The sequence below is a fragment of the Canis lupus genome, chromosome 29, assembly GCF_003254725.2.
Source record: "Canis lupus dingo isolate Sandy chromosome 29, ASM325472v2, whole genome shotgun sequence".
Classification (NCBI taxonomy): domain Eukaryota; kingdom Metazoa; phylum Chordata; class Mammalia; order Carnivora; family Canidae; genus Canis; species Canis lupus.
Window position 1 is genome coordinate 15,992,713 of NC_064271.1, and position 14,969 is coordinate 16,007,681.

A 14,969-nucleotide genomic window follows, 5' to 3' on the forward strand; every position below is an offset into this window, starting at 1 on the left:
AATAGTCCAACGCATTTCTCAAAATATATGTCTTGCCTTGAAGCTCTTCCATAAATGTCCATTTCCCAAATTCTTCCAAATCTCTTCCTTCAGCTGAATATTTACACAGATGTGATGGCCACTTTTGATGCCATGAACTCCAAAAAATCCATGATGGCTCAACTCTAAAGTCTACCTAAAGACACTTAGAGACATCACTGCCCAGTAGAGCAAATTCTTAGAATGTACATAGTAGAGGTAATCACAGAATACTAGATGAAGAGATGAACGATATGTGGCTTGAAAATCTACCTGTTTTAAGTGTTATAGTTCAGTTTTGGCAAATAGCCAAATATGTAGCCACTACCACAATTAAGATGTAGAATATTTCCATCATTCTACAAAGTGTCCTCATGTACCTTTGCAGTTAATTCCCTCCCTGCATCCCAGTGGGTATTGTCTCAATCTTTCACAGGTTAGCCATTCTAATGGAAGTGTATGCTATGTCATTTAATTTGCATTTCCCCAATGACTAATGATGTTTAGCATCTTTTCATGTGCCTCTACGTCATTTTCATATTTTCTTTGATGAAGTATCTGTTCACATTTGCCCACTTTCTTTGGGTTATCTTATTAGAAAGTTGTGAAAGTTCTTAACGTTATTTTGGATAAAACTCCCTTATCAGACATGTTTTGCAAATATTTTCTCCCAGTTTGTGGCTTGCTTTTACATGTTCTTAAGTGTATTTTGAAGAGCAAACATTTTTAGTTTTGATGAAGTTCGATTTGTCATTTTTTCCTTTATGCTTTGTGTTCTTTGTGTCTTAAGAAATCTTTGCTCAACTCAAAAACCACAAGGATTTTCTCTCATTTTCTTCTAGAATTTTTGTAGTTTCAGCTCTTAAATTAGCTCTAAGATCATTTTAGGTTAATTTTTGTATTGTGAGATAAAGATCGAGGATGTTTCTTGACTGTTTATTTTCTTTTTAAAAATATTTTATTTATTTATTCGTGAGAGACACACAGAGAGAGGCAGAGACATAGGCAGAAGGAGAAGCAGGCTCCTGGTGGGCAGCCCGATGTGGGACTTGATCCCAGGGACTCTGGAATCATGCCCTGAGCCAAAGACAGATGCTCAACCGCTGAGCCATCCAGGCATCCCTGTCTATTTTCTATATAGGTATTTGTTTCAACACTACTTGTGAAAAAGGCTATCCTTTCCCTCAGTCCTTGATGACTTTGTAGAAATTCAAATAACCATACATGTTCAGGTCTACTTGAAGGCTCTACTTTGAACCATTGATCTGTGTTTGTCCCTCTGCCAATACCACACTGTCTTGATTATTATAGCTTTATAAAAGTCCCTATATTAGGTAATGTAAGCCCTCCACTTTATTTGTTTTATTTGTCTTTATTGTTTTTTTCTCTCTATTTTATATTTTATTCATCTTTGCTCTTTATTATTTTCACCCTTATGCTTACTTTGGGTTTAATTTTGTCTCTGCTTTCTAGTTTCTTAGGGTGGAAACAAATTATTGATTTGAAATATTTCATTTTCTAATGTAAGCATTTAATGCTATAAATTTTCTTCTAATCATTGCTTCAGCTACATCCCACAAGATTTGATATGTTGTATTTTCATTTTCATTTAATTCAGAATATTTTCTAATTGACCTCAGGATTTGTTCTTTGATTCAGGAGTTATTTAGATAAGTAGTGTTTATTTTCTAGATATTTGTAGATTTTCCAGATATCCTTCTGTTTGATATCTGGTTTGATTCTATTGTGTAGAGAGAATACTCTTTATAGGAATCTCAATCCCTTTAAATTTAAAATTTGTTTTATGGCCCAGAATATGTTCAACTTTGCTGAAGATTCATGTGCATTTGAAAACATTGTACTTTCTGTTGTTGTTGGGTGAGTGTTCTATAAATGTTAATTAGGTCAGTTAATTGATAGTGTTGTTCAAATCTATAATATTCTTATTGATTTTCTGTTGACTTGTTTTATCAATTGCTGAGAGAGGAAGTTTGAGATCTCTGATTATAACTGTGAGTTGGTGTATCTATCCTTGTAATTCTATCACTTTTGCCTCATGCATTTGAAACTCTGTTTAGGTGCATTCATATTTAGCGTTATTTTATTGTCTTGAAGAATTTATCCCAAGATAAGTGGTAAACAAAACAAAATTCTTTTCTCTTTTGTGTATGGCTGCCTGCTTTACTGGGTGTAAGGAAGGTCCTCATACACATATACTATCTTTTAAGGTAGCTTAACAAAGTTAGAAGGCAGGTGGGGAGAGCCTGGAGAAGAAAGGTGCTAACAATCCTTAAGGCGTTCCAAGTGTCTGGCAATGGGGAAGGCCTGATAGCCCAAATCCAATGACCCTGTCTCCCCTTTCTCCTCCAGCAATGTACAGGGCCAAGTATATGAAGACTGAGATAGCTGACATATCTAATGCTTTTAAGTGACTAGGCTGAACTTTATGATTCAATGACTAGTTGTCACTGGCCTGTGGTGCCCTATTTTTAGTTCTGATGTAAATTGCTTTATAAGCTAATGTCTCTGTATATTTTCATGACACACTTATGCCCTAATTCACTCCTTGTCTTATCTAAACCAGAGGCCACCTTATCATGGGCCAGGGATTTCCAGCACCAAGCTAGCTTGCTTGTTTGCTTGCTTTCTTTCTATTTTTTTCTTTTTCTTTTCTTTCTTTCTTTTTATACTTTTTTTCAATTTATTCTTTAAATTTTATTTAAATTCAATTAATTAACATATAATGTATTACTGGTTTTAGAGGTAGAGGTCAGTGATTCATCAGTCTTATATAACACCCAGTGCTCATTACATCATGTGCCCTCCTTAATGTTCATCACCCAGTTACTGCTTTCCCTTACCCCCTCCCCTCCCCTCCAGTGACCCTCAGTTTGTTTCCTTTGGTTAAGAGTCTCTTATGGTTTTGTCTTCCTCTCTGATTTCATCTTGTTTTATTTTTCCCTCTCTTCCCCTACAATCCTGTTTTCTTTCTTACATTCCACATGAGTGAGATCATATAACAGTCTTTCTCTAACTTATTTCATTCAGTATCATATCCTCTAGTTCCAACCACATCATTGCAAATGGCAAGATTTCATCTTTTGACAGCTGAGTCGTATTCCATTGTGTGTATATACCACATTTTCGTTATCCATTCATCTGTTGATGGATATCTGGGCTCCTGACACAGTTTAGCTATTGTGGACATTGCTGCTATAAACATTAGGGTGCAGGTGCCCCTTCAGATCACTGCATTTGTATCTTGGGATAAATACCCAGTAGTTGTAATTGCTGGGTCATAGAATAGCTCTCTATTTTCAACTTTTTGAGGAAACTTCATACTGTTTTCCAGAGTGGCTGCACCAGCTTGCATTCCCACCGACAGTGTAAGAGAGTTTTCCTTTCTCCACATCCTCACCAATATCTATCGTTTCCTGACTTTTTCATTTTAGCCATTCTGACCAGTGTGAGGTGGTATCTCTCTGTGGTTTTGATTTGTATTTCCCTGATGCCAAGTGATGTTGAGCATTTTTTCCTGTGTCTGTTGGCCATTTGTATGTCTTCTTTGGAGAAATGTCTGTTCATATCTTCTGCCCATTTCTTGACTGGATTATTTGTTCTATAGGTACAGAATTTGATAGGTTCTTTATAGATTTTGGATACTAGCCTTTTTTTCTGATAGGTCATTTGCAAATCTCTTTACTCTGAAATAGTAAAAGGAATGTGTGGAAGTAAGGCCAGTCAGCAAGTGTCACCAAGGAAAACCAGCCCATACCATCTTATTTCCCAATCCAGGCACTATAAATGTTACCCTGTGAGGTTACAAAGGTGCTCCCAGAGAAAAATTAAAAGCATTTCATCAGAGAGAGAGAGAGAATGGGGGAGGGGAAAGAAGGAAGAAAAAAAAAAGAAAGAGGAAGGAAGAAGGAAAGAAGAAAGGAAACCAGTCTATGATTTAACAGGCAGGTGCTAGCAGTCTTTTCCCTTCTTGAAGGGTTTATTTCCTAGATTCTCAGAAACCAATACATGTGTCCCCAGATCTGAGACCTCATCAAATTTCTCATCATCCCAAGATTCAGTCTCCTAGAAAATATTCATATTTTCCTAAAACAGGATGAATATTAGAAGTTCCAAGGAAAAGCAGCATGTGGAACCCTGGGTCTTCATAGGTGTCACACACAAAAAGATAAAATTATTTTCATGCAAATGATCTTTGAGACCAAACCATTCATCCTGCTTTCAAGGTCAAATATCAATTCTAGTTCCACTTGAGACTGAGAGGTGAGAGATGTTGGAGGCCAGAGGGCTGGAAAGTTGCTTTTCTGAGTGAGATTAATCTCACGAAGTATTACAGAAGATTTAAAAAAACAAAGCAGGAGACTAAGAACATGATTTCCCATGAGTGTGACTGTAGGTCCCGTATTCTTTGAAATGATCTATTCAATTTTCCAAAACAAACTGAAATGAATGAAAATTTAACTATGTTCTCTAAATTTAATTGAGGGATCCAGGGTGTCAATTATTTTCAAACAGAAATCCCTACTGAGAGCAACTGCTTGTGTTTTACAAATTAGGATATTCAAGCTTACAAATCGCTGATTTGCCAGCGCCCTGACTGTGCTGGAATTCAAGCTTGGTAAAAATAGAGAGAAAATTGATCAGGGCTCAGGACTGGCCTACATTTACTATGTAGCACTATCCAGGACTTAATAACTCTGGCAATTACAAGAAATTATGATAATAAAATGCAGTTATTTCAGATAGAAAAAGCTGTAGGAGAGAGTAAGGTTTTTCTTAAGTAAGTTTTAATGAGACCATTGCATTAACATTATTAATGCTTTTTCATTTGTATTTTTCAACTGCAATTCTTTTTCTGGCCTTTTTTTTCCTGTTGGGAAAGTGACATCCTAATAACTGTCAATTTGGGGGCTTTTCTAGGATAAAAAATATCTATACTAAAACTGTAGGCTATATTTCTCAGGATCAAATAGCATCCTTGGTAAAGGTTACTTTAATAGAAAGCTAAAATGGATGTATCCATCTCAAAGAGGGAAATATAATATAAATTGTGTGCGAGCAGTATAATGAATTCATTTCCCCTGGCAACCCGTGCCTACAGCCCTACAATTCCATGAAAACAGTAACGCAGGCACCAGGGAGAGCTCTCTCGGGGAGTTGTTAGACATAGCTAGTCGAGTTTTGCTTCCTGTGTCTTAAAACTGTTTATTATTCTGATTTAACCTAAGACCTTTGTTAGTATTGTACATACTGTGGATGTTTTCTGTCATTGTTTACCTATCTCAGTGAATTCCATGCGATACCTTTTCTCCTACTACAACGCACAAAGCAAAGAATTAATCTACCACCATGTTAATGCATCTGAAAAATCAATGCCGTGTGGCAATGCTGTAACTAATATGTGTACATTGCTTTATCATTTAGAAAGTCTTTTGCAGAGGTTCTCTCATTTAAACCTCACAACTCTGTACAATAGGAATCATTAAACTTACACATTTTATGGTGGAGGATCATAGAGGATGTGTGACTTGCTCAAGGTTACAGAGCAGTGGGAGCTAAGAGTTCAGTGATCCCTTGCCCTCCACTGTGGAGTGTGCATATGCAATATACTATACACCAAGCTTACATCTAGGAAAAGTGAGTGAACCCTTACTTTACCTGGGGTGATGACTGAAGCAGAAATAGTGTGAGCAAGGGCTCCCCTGCTTTGATTCACCACTCTTGACACATTGGCACAGCCTCACAGGACAGTTTCTAGGCCTCCAGTGCTTGCAGGCACGTAGCTGACCTTTGCAATGACAGCACTCCAATCCTTCAGTTAGTTGCACTGCATGCTGCTGACCAACATGCCTCTTTCTGACTTTCAGAGGTGGAATGTGCCTCTCCCGCAAGTCTCACATGCTCAATAGAACCAGCTTTTGTCTTTGGATTTGTGGTCACTAACTCTCAGCACTCTCATTAGAGTTATTTTGAGCAAGGTCTTCAGCCCTCCTGAGCCTGAGATTTCTCAGCCATAAATTGGGCATAATAATACTGTCAACCTCCCATGGCTCTAGAGAGAACCTTCACAAGACCCAGAAACTCCTGTGTGTGAGGAATTAATAATCCAACTAGCAGTTCTTTGTAATTCAGTACTTCTTTCAGAGGGGTGAGAACACACACTCTACGCTGAATACACCATCATCACGTCCATATCTGAGAAGAAGGCTGGCTTTAAGTTTTTGCCAGTCGATGATACCGTTTTAGCTTCTTCCTGCTCCCCATACTGACCCCATCAATGCCTAAATACCATGTTTAAAACAAACCAAACACTATACACCATAAATCTTACTCTGGGTTAAGAAAAAGTAGATGGGTTTGATTTCTTCTTGTTTCATAGATCTGAGGAAATGATTCTGGTTTCTGGTCTCCACTTAGCAAAAAGAAGCAGTTAGTAACAACAAAGCCCCCAAATCAAATCCCTTTGCCCATTTTTTAAAGGTTTATTTATTTATTTTAGAGAGAGAGACAAAGAAAGAGAGGGAGAAAGAGCGAGCTCATGTGAGCAGCCATAGGGAGGAGCAGAGGAAGAGAGATAATCTTAAGCAGACTCCCCACTGAGTGCAAAGCTTGAGGATGCAGGGCTGAATTCCAGGGCCCCAAGATCATGACTGAGCCAAAATTGAGTTGGACACTTAACCAGCTGAGTCACTCAGGCACCCCCTCCCTTCACTCCTTTTTTTACTTAGTGTGTACAGCTGTGGATCCTCCCAAGAAAAAAATGCTTTTTAGTGGGTGTTTTCCTTCTGTAGATCCTTTGGAGAATACCTCTTTTCTTCTTCCTCTAGCATTCATGGAGAGTGTGCTATATTTACACAGCTCTGTGTTTTCTAAATGCATCTCAGTTGCTCTGCCACCAAGCAGAAATGTCTATATTCCTGTGAAAGAAATGACATGGTGAAAGACCAGCCCAGCAGAATTTCCAGGGCTTAGACTCTTGGCTGTGAATTACAGACCACACCTCAATTATTCCTCAGATACTGATGCATGTTTCAGGCTCTTGGCCATACTCTCTTTTCCAGTCTTGAATCCATAATGCTTAAGCTATCCAAGGGCCTGTGGTTCAGGAATGCTAAGTAGGGAGCAGGCCAGTGCTTGAGGTTTAGGCTTTCTGAATAAGCATTATAAGCATGACCTCAGCAATCCTACTCACACCTGTTCCTAGTATCTGGCTTTGCTTCTCTGAACCAGCCTAGTAGGTCAGGGTGGGAACAGAGTGGTTGCCCACTCAGAAGCCTCAAGTCTAGCTTTATCCCTTCTATCCACATTCCTTCAAGGAAAATGGATTTCATTATAGATGGGCAAGGGAACTTCTGGATTGGCCAGGGAAGACTGGAATTTAATAGGTAGTATTAACCAGATCCTTCTGTCAGGTTGAATTTGTGACTGGCATTCCCTGTAGCAGAGAAGAGATAGAGGCCCAAGCATGGAGACTTAGACACAAATTTCCTCACTGCCCCAGTATCCCTTCAATGGCCTGTAATAGTGGCTCCCATGTCTACCACAGTTGTCCCTCAGGATAAGACATGGACATTTCATGCTATATGGCAGCGGTGTGCATTAAACCATCATCATCCATTAATGTCTTGGTTGTAATTCAGTTTGTCAGATAAATTACTATCACCTGGATGAGCTGAGGAAATGGAACACAGGCAGGTAAATGATAATGGACCAGGATCATTGGTGGTAGAGAGAATGATGATTTGGAGAAAAGCAGATGCTGGCATCTCTTGAAGCCCCTGGGAAGCCTACAGGAAGCCTGAGGGCACCAGCGATTGATCAGAGAGCTTACTCTTCTACTTTGGGCCAGCTAAAAAAATATTTTCCCTCTTAAATGTGACTATCCAGACTTGTGCCAGAGTGACTATCAGGAAAGCATCTGGTTTTGTTCAGTCAGTGAATTATGTGGTACAGGATGCATTTAGGTAAAGGGGTTGCTGCTATTGCCCCCAGGCTAAAAAAAGAGCATGTTCACTAAACTGCACCCAGTTATCGCCCCCATGTTAAGTGTGCAGGGACACATCTGGCTTCAATTAAGCATTGAAGGCAGCTTCATGCTTTGATTGTCAAGAATCTTGCCAAAAGAAGCATGTTGGCTTTAAAAAAACATCACATTTAGCATAAAAATCAAGCCAAAGATTCCATTGAGCATTTCATGTTCTTTTCTTTGAGACTTTCCTACAAAAAACTAGCCTTAGAGACCACAAAGGTAACATTAATGAAAAAGCAAGCCAGGTAAAAAAAGCAATGTTAATCAAAGCATAAATACAAGATACAGTTTGCTTTCCTCTTTACTCTGAGTATAGCAACTATACAAGCACAGTACAAATGGCCCCTAAAATCAGCCTTGCAGCAGAGGCGGCAAAAGGGAGTAGTAGGCAAGATGAAAATCAGGAGATGAGAGAGAGAAGGAGAGAGAGAGAGAACATATCCAGTCCAAGGAGAGAGCTAAGGCTCTCTATGCAGGTTCTGGATTGCCACATTTCTGCTTTGCCAAGAGAACCTGCAAATCCAGATTTTAATGTGAAGTCTCCATTTTTTTTCTTAAATTTTAATTGTGTTAAAACCCACGTAACATAAAAATTACCATCTTAACCATTTCTAAGCATACAGTGCAGTAATCTTAATATATTCACATTGTTGTGCAACCAATCTCCAGAATTTTTCATCTCTCAAAACTGAAATTCCATACCCATTAAAAAACAACTTCCCATTTTCCCCCTTCCCCCAGCCCATGGCAACCTCCATCCTACTTTCTGTTTCTATGAACCTGACTACTCTAGAAACTTTTTGTATTCTAGAAGTGGAATAACAGAGTATTTGTTGTTTTATGACTGGCTTATTTCACCTAGCATGTCCTCAAGGTTCATCCATGTTGTAGCACATGTCAAAATTTTCTTCCTTTATGAAGCTCAATAATATTCTATGTAAAAAAAATAAAAATAAAAAAATAGTATTCTATGTATATGCCACATTTTACTTATCCATTCATCCATTGATGAACACTTGGGTTGCTTCCACCCCTTGGATCCTGTGAATAGTGCTTCTATGAACATAGGTGTGCAAGTATCTGTTTGGGTCTCTGCTTTCATCTCTTTTGGGTATATGCCCAAAAGTGAACTTGCTGGGTCACATTCTATGTTTAGTATTTTGAGGAACTGCCACATTGTTTCCCACAGCAACTGTGCCATTTTATGTTCCTACCAACAGTGCGCAAGGGCTTCTATTTCTCCACATTCTTGCTCCTGACTTTTTAATGTTTGCAACTAATTCAAACTTTTGTCAAAATACCACTCAGCCACACAGTTCAGAGCAAGTAAACACTGTCCATAACCTGGAACTGTCCTGTACACACAGACAGATGTCCACAAGCCTCTGGAAGAATGCATGCTTTTTAGTCCCCATCAACAAGAAATGATTCTAGATGATGTGAGCACATCATGCAGCTCTGGGTAGAAGAACCTCTCATCACGTTGCTCTTCTATGGAGTAAAACCCTCACACCATAATCTGACATTAATTTTTTCCCTCTCAAAAAACATTTGGTAGTAACAGGGAAAAAATCCAAGAAAAAGATTTTCTGAGTAGGTCTGGTTCATGAATATCCAGCATTCCTGGTCAAGTTCATCTAAGAAAAAGAGTCTTTCTCCTAAGCAAATGTGTCACTCCCTTCTATGGTCTTTTGTGGATCTTGACTGAATTGCTTCTCACAGCTGGGACAGGGAAAATGCCGCCTCCCTCATCCATTTCCTGCTTTTATTTTATGACTAAAATTCATTTCTCAAATTATCTGAAGCCCCATGATGATACAATATAGTGTTAGGTGATGGTTGGAAGTTTGTTTGGTCTCTTGAGAAAAATGTGTAAAATTTAGAAGTAATAAGGAAATAATAATCCTTTCTTCATCTTTTTATACATCTCAAAGTAAGCTGAAACGCAGGACAAACTCAAAAGCAGGTAGGGAAGTTCAATGCTTGTCATTTTCTGTCTTTTGTTCAGCTTCATGGAACATCTGTATTCCCAAGAAATATCATTTCCTGTGATGGAGAACCAGCATTTGGAAAACTTTTTAAAGAACTGTGTATATCTAATTCTTTTTATTTTTTTTTATACAATTCTATTTGAGGAAGGCTATAGGAAAAACTATGATTTAATGGGCTATACTTATAGAAAGGAAGTTTCTAAATGTTTAACTTATTCTTCCTTTAGGAAAGAGCCATATATAAAGTTGGGCCACATGGAGAGACACTGGACAGGTCACGGATAATCATAATTACAATATGCCACAGGAATTAAATCCTATAATATCCAATTCTGACAAGATGAGCATTGAAAATATAATTGTCTTTCCTTACTGGGGGTCACTGCTGCTGTATATGTTTCCTCATAAGCAGTCCCCAGTCCCCAGGTGATTCTGCATGGTAGGAAAGCCTCTTCACTAAGAAGAAAGAAAGAAAAGAGGGAAGGAAGGGAGGGAGGGAAGGAGGAAATACACATTTTTAAAACATGTAATATAAGTAAGGCATGTGCAAAATGTTTTAGGTGTATTACTTTATTTACTCAGTACTTAAAACAGCCTTGTGAGATAGGGTCTCATCTCTGTTTTACAAAAAGAAAAAACTAAGGCTCAGAGAGGTTAACTGACTTATCCAAGACATACAGCTAGTAAATAAGGATTCAAAACCAGGATCAGCCTCTTCACATAGAACATCTTTGCTGAGATGGTTGGTGGGTCCCCAAGTTTACATATACGTGACCAAGGAGATAGTGTAATCACCTGAAAATACTCAGGATAAATCTTTGGTCTTGGCACCCATTCTGGCATTGGCCTCTCTTCTCTAAAAGACAGCACCTGTCCATAAAATTTAGAAGGAAATCTAATGACTGCACAAAAACATGGGGATGTAGAAGGAGCAAACCCAGACTACTTGATACCAAGTTTTGAAGGCTGTCAGGTACTAATAGATAGAATGCTTTCAATAGAAGATAGATTTTAATCTCAAGTGCAGAAAAGCGCAAAAGTATATATTAGTCCCAAAAGCAGTATCAAATGGTTCCTTAGCCACCAGCAGTGTCTCTCTACAGAATATACCTTACCCAACTAGTTTTGCACTTTTAGGTATTTCAGAACAGCTGTCATGGAAGATTCCTCTAGATTAGGGGTTGCTTTTAAGGAAAAGAGGCTACAGAATGAACACTGGTGGTCTGTTTGTTTGTTTAGGCAGAATTCAGATTTAGTCCTATAAAATGATCAGGAAAAGGTCTCTACAGATCACTGATATGTCCAGATCACTTGGGTTTGGATTTTTTTTGTTTGCTTTTTGTTTTATTTTGGTTTTTTATTTTTAGGATTAGTTAGAGTAATGTGACCACAGTGGGGAAGAGAAAAGTTTGATGTGCATAAACAGGCTTAGGATTCTGTCCAGATATTGTTTTTCCCACATCAACTTCAAGGACACTGAGGAATCTAACCCATTACCAAACCAAATCTAATAGCATAATGGCAGCCTTTTTTTAAAAGCCCATTTTCACTTGATGTCTCAACTATTCCTTCATGGAAAACTACTTGCTTCAGTTTTATTCTACTGTAAACAAGTATGATTTCATGACGCTTCTCAACTTTCCGTCAAAGTGGGAAGGATAATCCCAAGACCATGAAGACTTGGGACAATTTTACTGAACTTGAAACATTACCCCAAAACATATATTTAGGGTAAAATCTGTAAGATGCAGGAAAAGCACTCATTTTTCACTCGAAACTATTTTAAGTGTCAACAACAACAGTGCACTTACCAAAGTTCTGCTTCGTCATGCCAGCTATCGTCCATTCATACAGCAGCTTCATAAAATTACTCAGGGCTTCAGCATTGAATGCATGTGCCTACCTCATTGCTTTGAAATCAGTGCCATTCTAATCCAGTGGGATAATCTTACCAGTGAAGTCATCAGAATATGTTAGCCCATCTTCAGTAGTTCTAGGAAGAACTGTGTTTGTCAGAGTACCTTTTTTTTTTTTTTTGAGACTGAGCATTTCTTTTTTTTTTTTAATTTAAATTCAATTAGCCAACATATAGAATGTTAGTTTCAGATGTAGAGTTCAATAATTCACCAGTTGCATATAACACCCTGCTCATCACATCACATGCCTTCCTTAATGCCCATGTCAGAGTACCTTTAAATGTAGTGTCTGAGTTTATACATCTAATTGCATTTCAGAAAGACTTTTTTATGATTGTCCCCCATTTCATTATTATTTTTTAAATTCAAGACAACAGAAATAAATTTCACTTATGAGATCGGATTGATCAATTACTTCAAAATCACAACTGTATCTCTCTGGGGTCTATAAAAGATAGATACCTTTTATAGAGACATCTATATAAAAGATATCTCTTTAGAAATTTTGATGTTATTAGAAGTTATTGCCTAGAGAAAGAAAAGTTCTTTCATTCATGATTTGCTCAAAACTAAGCTGCAGCTTTGCAAAAAATATACTATAAGTTTGTTATAAATGATATGACTTACATATATTATGAAATGATTATCACAATAAATTTAGTTAACATCCATCATCTCTTATAGATGCCAAAAAGAAAAAAATGGTTTTTCACTTGTGGCTTTTTCCCTTGTGATGAAAACCCTAAGAGTCTACTCTCTTAACAATTTTCAAATATGTCATACAGCAATGTTAACTATAGTCATCATGTTGTACATTGCAGACTTTTCTAACCGCAAATTCCTATTAGAGTTCAATGCCATTTTCATCTCAGTAAATCATATACAAGTGGACTTAAAAACAATAGCCTGGACTCTTTCCCAAGAACTTTCCTCCATTGCATGCATCACTGCTGCCCCTTTTTGAATCATGAGTGTGAATTACATTCATGGCTCTTGGCCATAGCCAAGAAAGCCTGAGCTTGCTTTCCATCCCTAATAATAATTATGTCCTTTATAATAATAATTATTATTATCATTTCTCCTGAGTAGAAAAGTGACTGGACCAACCCAAAAGGATTAGGCTCTTCTTCCTCTGATTCAGATTCTCTTCTATTGCAGATTGGATTTGAAGACCCTCCCCTCCAGGTACAGGCTGCAGCTTCAGGGAGTGGGAATGGAGCTGACTCTGAGCCAGCTCGCCATGTCTTCTCCTTTTCCTGGTTGAACTCCCTGAATGAATGATGTTCATTCCAACTGCGGCCCTCTGTCTGCCTGGCTGAGATGCACACCAGCAGCAGGGAACCTAGATGAGATTAATATGATGCAGGTGATGAAAGGGACCTTTGAACAGGATTTCTGCAAAAAAACAAACAAACCCCCCCCCCCCACAAAACCCTTTAATTCCAGATGACTTTCCAGAGGGAAAATAATTTTGAGAAAACAGTTGCCGAAAGTATTGGAAGAAAAAAACTTGATCTTACGCAAATATTTTTCTGTGTGGGAAACATTATGAAGATACGTAGGTGTGATATGTGTGTGTGCGTCCATAACGAGTGGCAAGTGTTGAAAAAGTGTGCATTACACTCTTGTCTCTAATAGGCACTGGCTTTTGTTATGATATCATAGTAGCTGTTACTCTCTTCTTTAACAATGCAGTTGGTCAGTGAAATTCAGTGTTAATTCAGAAGTGACTGATTTATCAATATATGGACAAAAGGTAAATCATTGACCAAAGATATGAAATATTTTACAAAGGTTTCCTCTTTTCCATAACAGATGTCACTGGAAGCATATCCAGAAATGTTCCTTAACTCTGGTGACACTTTCATAGTCCAGAAGGCTGAAGGCCTAGGACATTTCCGGTGATATTTTTCTAATCTTAGTTAGATATGCAGATATCAAGCACTTAAACTGAAACAGAATTTCCAGCAGGAACTGTATACTTGCTTATGTATCTACTGAGGCACCAACCTGGTGAACTGCAGAATAACTGCATGTATTTAAATATATATATACACACAATACACATTTAAAATACATATATATTTAAATCGTGCTTTTTTGTCCCACCATAATGCCTCTTTCAAAATAGTAACAAATAAGTGTTACTTTATTCTGTATGAACTCTTAAATAAATGCTGTTTTTAACAACTTAGTCTTATAATGACTTATTCAGTGTTTCATGTGATCTTATTAATAGTCAAGTGTATTTAAAGGGTCCCAAGGGAAAAACATCTCCATACACCCAAATTAATTTGGGGGTATTAAACATTCAATTGAATTTTTGTAAGTTAACCCAACTATCAAAGATAAATGCATGGTAAAACTCATTGGATGTGCCTGTTCCATTTTAGAAATGCATGGAGATAGTTAATATTCTTAAGAATAACAGTGATTAGGATTCATATAGAAATAAATGAGAAGACCATTTGCAAAGTTATTAAAGTCAAATATTTTTTATGTTTAACATTTTCCCAAGTGCCATTTCATAGCAATTAAATTTGTTGCTTGAAGTGGGAAGCTATCAAGTTTCTCCTATTAAGAAGTAGGCACTGGAAAATAGCACAGAAAAAGTATATTTTACAGTACCAAAGTAGTAGCTTGATAAAGTGAGTCTTTCTCAAACCTAAAACAAAAACAAACAGTATGTTGGCCCTACAGTTTAGAGGAATGCTCTGCGAACCCCTCTCTTTGCCTTTCCTCTGTCCCCGCCCTCTCCAGTTATTTACCCTCTTATAATAATCAGGGTTAAGTGTTATTTCCATTATGAATTTATCTTCCATTCATAGAATTACCAAGTCTTAAAGCGGGAAGAAACTTCCCAAACTATTTAACTTAACCTCAGAGGAGTAACTGAGGTACAAAGATGAGTCCAAGGCAATTGAAGTATCTGTGTAAGCCACTTGCATATGTTTGTATTTTTAGTAGGAAATTAATGCAAGGAGTTTTGTTTTCTCT

General features: G+C 37.6%; 1 protein-coding gene across 14 annotated transcripts in view; it reads left to right on the forward strand.

The window, feature by feature from the left end:
* The window catches only part of TRIM55 (tripartite motif containing 55), a 44,637-nt gene extending 30,471 nt beyond the window's left edge, over nt 1–14,166 (forward strand). For all 14 annotated transcript variants that reach the window (XM_025477864.3, XM_025477863.3, XM_025477861.3 and 11 more), the window contains one exon: nt 13,131–14,166. In XM_025477864.3, the coding sequence (XP_025333649.1) occupies nt 13,131–13,141 (11 nt within the window). In that variant the 3' untranslated portion in view covers nt 13,142–14,166. The remainder of the gene's footprint in view (nt 1–13,130) is intronic.
* The last annotated feature ends 803 nt before the right edge of the window (nt 14,167–14,969 follow it).